Genomic DNA, 6953 nt, shown 5'->3' with positions numbered 1-6953 from the left:
CCGAAGGAGGCGCGCGCGCTGGAGGCGGCCGGGCGACCCGAAGTTCTTTAACGTCCGTCACCCCAGGTTTGGTTCGAGCCCACGTTTGGCTCCTGCACAACTACTACAATCATTTCTTCAGGGAACTGTCTTTCCTCCTCTGCCTCCAGCCCCCGGGGGGCCTTCCGGGGTTGAGGTCGGCCCTCAGCGGACACCCCCAGACTCATTTCTGTCCCGCCGGCCTCCGGCGCAGCGCCACCGCGTGTGCGCTCCTTGGTCACATGGAGGCACCGAAAGGCAGCGACCAGGACCGAAGAGGGCAAGCCTAGCCGCAGGTCCCGGGAGCACGGAGACTTGCCCGGGCTCTGGGAAGTGCGGGGCGCGCGGCCTGCTAAGGCCTCCCGCCATTTCCGGGCCCCAGCCCCTCGAGGGGAGCGGGCTAGGGTCACCCTTCGAGGCCTCCTTAGGAGGCCGCAGCCCGGGCCATCCAGCAGCCTGCCGGGACACGAGGTCCCCGCCGGGTCCCAGGGGAGGCCCCATCCCGGGGTCCCCCCGACGACGCGAGCCCCTAGCTCGGCTTCGCCGGCCGCCCCTCCTCCCGGCCCCTCTCCGCGCCCCCAAGCCCTCCAGCCCTGCTCCGGGAGCCCTCGCCGGCGGCTCTGGGTGCCACCCGCCCTGCCCCTCGGGAGCGCCGGTGAGCGCGCGCGGAAGGGGCGCCGAGTGCACACCCGGTCCGCCGCAAACCGAAAGCGCTGCCTTGGAGCACGGGACGATCGGCGGAGGCTCGGGCGCCCTTCCCACGCCCGCGAGGGAGGAGCCGCCGCCAGCCTCTGTCCGCCCCTTTCGCTCTGCCTCTGCGAGTCTGCAGCGCGCACGGCGCTGCTGCGCGGCGCTGGGAGCCCAGTCCGGGATGACACTCGCTGGGCCGCCGGGAGCACTCTCTCCGCCCGTCCCGCCGGGCGGTGACCCGCCCCCCACCCCCCGCACCTCCGGGACAGCGAGTCAGAGGCCTGACGGCTCTAGAGCGAGCCGCTTGGTCTGGGCGCGACTTCCCACTGGCGAGGGGCCTAAGACATCTCTTCTCAGAGCACTTACCAGGAGAGGTCGGGGTTTTACAGGCCCGACCAGGCGAGCTGACTTACCTCCACACGCTTCTTTTTAAGAACTGGTTGGAGGGCTGCCTGGAGGTGCTGAGGAGCCCGCGGGGACACAGCGAAGTTCGGGGTTCGGATAGGGGCGCCCTCGGGCGTGCCAGGTCGCCTGGGTGGCCACCAGCTACAGTCCCTCAGGACAAGCTCCAGAGTCAAGGGGTCGGGGCGGAGGGAGGGGGGGTGCTTGAACCCTTGAACCTCCAACCCTTCACTTCGGGAACTTGTGCCTGCCAGACCCGACTGGGGCCCTCCTTTGGGGGGTCCTGGCGACCTTGGCTTGGCCTCTCAGAGCTGGAAGCGCTGAGGTGGGACCACAGAAGTGGAGTCCGGAGCTTCCCGCTGGGCTGGAGAGGGTCCTTAAGAAAGGCAGGACATGCAGGAGGCCTGCCCTGCGGAGGAGGCTCTGAGGCTGGGGGCGAGTGAGGGTTGGACCCCTGGAGGTGCTTAGTACCCTTTGGGAATCCTCGGACGGGCCTGTTGTTCTGGGTCAGCTGTGCCCAGGACATGACTTTGGCCTCAGCTTCCTGCCATCCCACTCCAGGAGGGGACAGGGCAGTGGGCCATACACATCCAGGATGGGGAGACGGTGGAAGGGGCCTGGACCAAACCGCCAAGGCCTGGAGGAAGGGAGGGCTGGATGGGTGGAAGGGTGGGAGGAGTGCGGTGGGATTTAGGGCCCAACGGACCCCTGGGCAGATCCAGGTCCCGGGTGCTGGTTTATTTAGACAGGAGGCCCAGGCTGCTCCAGGTTTATTCTTTCTGACTCTCAGGCAGTGGAAAAGCAATTTGTTTTAAAATGATTAGTGATCCTCAGCCCCTCCAATAATAACGCCTTAGTTGGTAATGGGCCCAGATGTAAACAGGAGTTCCTGAAAGGCCCAGCTTCCTGGGGGTGGGGGTGGGGGGCTGTCTGTGGCAGGGGTTGGGGGATCCCAAGCCCTGATGAGAAAGGCGTTGGCTTAACCTCTGGTGGGGCTGGGCCTCTTGCAGAGAAAGGGGCTGATTTAAGGCTGCTGGGCTTTGAAAGAAGATAAAGCCCCTTGCAAGGAGAGAGTGGCACAAACAAGTTACAATGTAAACTTTCTACTGACTTCAGATCTTTAAGCAGAAGCAGAGGATGTTCTCAGGGGCTTGCCCCTGCTGGCCCTGCCTGCCCAGCACAAAGGTGTCAGAGCCAGACAGAAGGGTAAGCCGCAGGTGGGCCGTGGGCTGCAGGCAAGGCCTTCTTGTCCTGTTCCCTGGTGATCAGGGAAAGCCGCTGGTAGCGAATCTGTGGGAGACAGGCCCGCGGTGGTCCTGACTCGTCATGGTGGTAGAGGCCTGGGAGGCCTCAGGCAGGATGCCCAAGGCAGGTGCTGAGTGCCGTGATGGCATCGTCATCTGGAGTGTGTCCCACACTAGACGACGGAGCGGAATGGGGTGCGCAGGCGGCCTCCTCCGTAGGGCTCCAGCTCTGGCTCTGGGCAGGGGTCCTGCGGAAAGAAGCAGGGTCTGCACTCCGGAGGCAGAGCTGCTGGCAGACAACCCCAGATGAAGCAATGCCTGCCGGTGCCCACCACAGCTTGGGAGGGCAGGGGGCGGTGCTCAGGATGATTCTGGGGGGTCCTTTGAGCGCCCCAGGCAGTCTGCCTCCCAATTCCCAGCTCCTCCTGCCCCGGAGGCTCTCCCAGGGGCTTCTCGCTGGTGATTCAGGCCCAGTGTCAGCATCCACCTGCCCTGTTGGCCTGTTCGGAGCCCGAGGCCCAGTGATGGCCACGACGGGTAATGAAGGGGCCACGAATGACGGCCACGAAGGGACCAGGCCAAGAGGGTAAACTGAGGCCTGTTCAGAAAGCTCACCATTTTCCAATAAGGCTTGTAAACTCCCCGTGCAGTGTATTTTAGCTTTCTGCCTGGGAAAAATACACCTTCAGCTGACACAATCACAAAACATGTGCAAAGCAAAACTTGCACAGAAATCATTACCATATCAAAGAGGATTGACTTTAACGATTACTCTGCACGTCTGGGTGTTTCCTTCTGAGGGGTGGCAATGCTCAGATTTGTAATAAAGACCGTGTAATTCATAAATTATATATTTATCCAATCTTTTTCTTGTCTTCTTTTCAGCAGGATCACTCCTTACCTTGTAGTAACCAAGCTTTTCACATAGTTTCTGTTCCACTGACAATAATGATTCAAAAATTAGAAAGCAACTGTATTCAAAGTATACATTTAAGTACATTTTCAACAGAAACTATGTCATAAACCAGATGCAAAAAACAAGAATATCCCAAACTGGGTGTTCTGTTTTTTATTTGCTAAATCTGGCAACCCTAATACTGATGAAATGCATTAAAAATATTTCTCAAATGATACTTTCTTCATACATGGCTTGGAACAGAGGTGTGTGGGAGGGGAATTGAGGCAGAATTGACAGGATTGAATTTAGTGACTTGCACGGATGGAATTAGAAGTGTAATGGGATTTGGGTTCAAGCCAGGATGACGTCACCCAGAGGCAGAAAGCAGGCAGAACTTCTTTTTATACAGAGTTACTGCTGTTCAGTTGCGAAGTCATGTCTGACTCTTTGCAACCCCATGGACTGCAGCTCGCCAGGCTTCTCTATCCTTCATTGTCTCCCAGGTTGCTCAAACTCATGTCCATTGAGTCGGTGATGCCATCTAACCATCTCATCCTCTGTCACCCTCTTCTCCTCCTGCCCTCAATCTTTCCCAGCATCAGGGACTTTTCCAATGAATCGACTCTTCACATCAGGTGGCCAAAGTATTGGAGCTTCAGCTTCAGCATCAGTCCTTCTAGTGAATATTCGGGACTTATTTCCTTTAGGATTGACTGGTTTGATCTCCTTATTATCCAAAGGACTCTCATAAGTCTTCTGCAACAGCACAGTTCAAAAGCATCAATTCTTCAGTGCTCAGTCTTCTTTATGGTTCAATTCTCAGGTCTTTGTATATGGAAAACCCATAGCTTTGCGTATACAGACCTTCGTTGTCAAAGTGATACCTCTGCTTTTTAATGCACTGTCTGGGTTTTTCACAGCTGTTCTTTCAAGGAGCAAGTGTTAGCTGCTCACTCATGCCTGACTCTTCCCACGGACTGTAGCCCACCAGACTCCTCTGTCCACGGAGTTTTCCAGGCAAGGATACTGGAGTGGGTTGCTATTCCCTTCTTCAGGGTATCTTCCCAATCCAGGGATTGAACCTGAGTCTCCTACATTGCAGGCAGATTCTTTACCAACTGAGCAAGCACCTTTTAATTTCAAGGCTGCAGTCACCATCTGCAGTGATTTTGGAGCCCAGGAAAATAAAGTCTGTCACTGTTTCCATTTTTCCCCTTTTATTTGCCGTGAAGGGATGGGACTAGATGTCATGATCTTCATTTTTTTGAATGTTGAATTTTAAACCAGCTTTTTCACTCTCCTCTTTCACCTTCATCAAGAGGCTCTTTAGTTCCTCTTTGCTTTCTGCTTTAGAATGGTGTCATCTGTATATCTGAGGTTATTGATTTGATTCCCAGGGGTCTTGATTCCAACTTGAGCTTCCTACAGAGAGACCCCAACAATTCTTTCCTCCAAAGGATCCCTCTCCAAACCCTCCATCTCACATTTCTCCAGTGAAAAGCTGCCCCCAATTCACATTCTCTTCTCAGAAGTAAATGCTGCTATTTCAAAACGGTCACGTGACTTCAGCATGGATTTGTTGACAGTCACCCACATGTGGGGCTTTTACATTGTACATTGAGTGACTTCATACATTAACCCAATGGTTCTGAGCCAGGAGAGCCTTGACTCACCTATAGAGATCGGGGGTCAGTTGGTCTGACGGGACCCAGGCGCAGGACTGAGGTGAGAAAGTGAGAACAAGACAAGCCCCAGTGGACCTTCAGGAGGCAGCAGGGGTGGAGTCCTGCAGACAGGGCTGGCCTGTGGCGTCTGTGGACTTCCTCCAGGGTGGAGTGCGGACATGATGACCCACATGCTCTCAAAAGAGCCAGGCATTTCCAAAGACCGCTGACGTCCGGCAAACGAAGCTGTGTGGAGACACTGGAGACGGTGGCTTAGCGCGGCCACCACGGGGTCGGGAGGCCCTTTGGCGTCCGTCAGAGGCAGTGCAGTGTCTGCGTGTGGGAGGTAGTGGTGCCCAGGGTGGGGGCGGCCTCAGCCGGTGGGCACACGGACCACTTTTCACCCCGTTCAGCAGGAAGAAGGGGTGCTGGTCTTCTTTTCTGCAGACGATTTGACCTACAAGGCTGCCTGTCCTAGCTCCGGCCAGCGCCGAGATCTGGGGACTCAATGGGCAGGGAGCCTCGCTGGGTTGGTCTTGACTCCAAATTGACATGGTGAGTATGTGTGGATTTAGCTGTTTGCAGATAGGAGAGGAAGAACAGGGTGGAACTGAAGCAATAGGTTTGGTTGTGAGGCTTTTCCTCCACGAGCTGCTTTCACATTGGTCCGTGCTGGGATCCTGGGCCCTTGGTGATAGACCTGGGTGTTTCCAGCGCACTTACTGTTCCATTCAACAGGAATTACAGACAGGAGATGTAGCTTCAGTTTTCAGTAATTTCTCATTGGATTTCATTGTGGTGGGACAGTCCCATTATGAATCCAGGTGTGTTATCAATAAGCCCCTTAGAATCCACCATGGACCTCTCGGGACTCAGGTTTCTTAGGAGCTTCCCACTGGCCTCCGTCACTGTGCAGCCCTGAACGTGTGTATTAAGAACATGCCGATCTTTGTGGTCTGTGGTCTCTGTCCTCCAGCACAGAGCAGAGTAATCCTGGCCCAGCGCCTGGCCCATGTCCGTTTCACGGCGGCTGCCTTGCTTGTCTGTGAAAGGACATCAGACTTTTAACTGCCCCAGACATAGCAATGGGTATTTTGGAGATTGGTGTGGGATGGCTTGGCACCGGGAGGGCTCAGGGGCAGGAACCCAGGGTCTGGACGTTGAGGGGGCAGAGAGGTGAGGACTGCCCGCAGGGACACCAAAGAGTAGGCTGGAGAGTCAGCCAAGGGGGCAGAGGATGTGGGCCATGGGCACTGCTCTCCACTGGCATGTGTCTTCCCTCCAAAGCAGCTGAAAGCACAAAGTTCAGTATCTCATGAGCCCCTGGCTTAGTGCATCTCTTGTTTCTTCTTCTCAATATCAGTTCCTCTGCTTAGAGTGTAAATTACTGCTTGAAAGTCACATTCTATTTGAACAAACCCCGATGTCATATATCAACCCCAATGGATACATCAGTTAAGCTGACAACTCTGCTTATCAATACTTTATGCATGAGTTATAGCCCAAAATTAAAAACTGCAGGTAACAGTGTGTGTGAAGTGAGTGTGCAACTGTCTGCACAGGCACCAGTAAAATTCTCGCCTCCCAGGCCCCATTCCCAGCTCACGAGCCCCAGGACACACACATTTTGACTGGGTACAAGACTCTTTGGGCTTCCCTGGTGGCTCAGATGGTAAAGAAACCACCTGCGATGCAGGAGGCATGGCAAGAGCCCCGGGTTCAATCCCTGGGTCAGGAAGACCCCCCCCCCCCCCGGAGAAGGAAATGGCAATCCACTCCAGTATTCTTGCCTGGAGAATTCCATGGATGGAGGAGCCTAGTGGGCTACTGTCCATGGAGTCGAAAAGAGTTGGACACAACTGAAGCGACTTAGCACACGGCACAAGCTAAAAACCCACATGGGTTGTTTATGGCTAATGCCTGAACCTCAGTTCATTCCAGTGACCTGGGTGAAGTTCAAGAGTTGGAAGTTAGGTATTTTGACAGAGAAACTGGGGGATCTCACAGAACTTTCACTGAGTGGGAATCTTCGGGCTG

At 55.3% G+C, this 6953-nt stretch overlaps 1 protein-coding gene across 1 annotated transcript in view; it reads right to left on the bottom strand.

Moving 5' to 3' along the window:
• LOC105001023 (basic salivary proline-rich protein 2-like) overlaps nucleotides 1–1636 on the bottom strand; it is a 2204-nt gene extending 568 nt beyond the window's left edge. The window contains exons 1-3 of the mRNA XM_010857142.1: nucleotides 1329–1636; nucleotides 1122–1239; nucleotides 62–998 (exon numbers count right to left, since the gene is read on the bottom strand). Coding sequence (XP_010855444.1) covers nucleotides 62–998; nucleotides 1122–1239; nucleotides 1329–1636 — 1363 coding nt within the window. The remainder of the gene's footprint in view (nucleotides 1–61; nucleotides 999–1121; nucleotides 1240–1328) is intronic.
• Nucleotides 1637–6953: the final 5317 nt, after the last annotated feature.

The sequence above is a fragment of the Bison bison genome, unplaced genomic scaffold (assembly GCF_000754665.1).
Source record: "Bison bison bison isolate TAMUID 2011002044 unplaced genomic scaffold, Bison_UMD1.0 scf7180017864377, whole genome shotgun sequence".
NCBI classification, from domain to species: Eukaryota; Metazoa; Chordata; class Mammalia; order Artiodactyla; family Bovidae; genus Bison; species Bison bison.
Note: the sequence above shows the minus strand (reverse complement) of the source record. Positions and strands in the feature narration are given on the sequence as shown.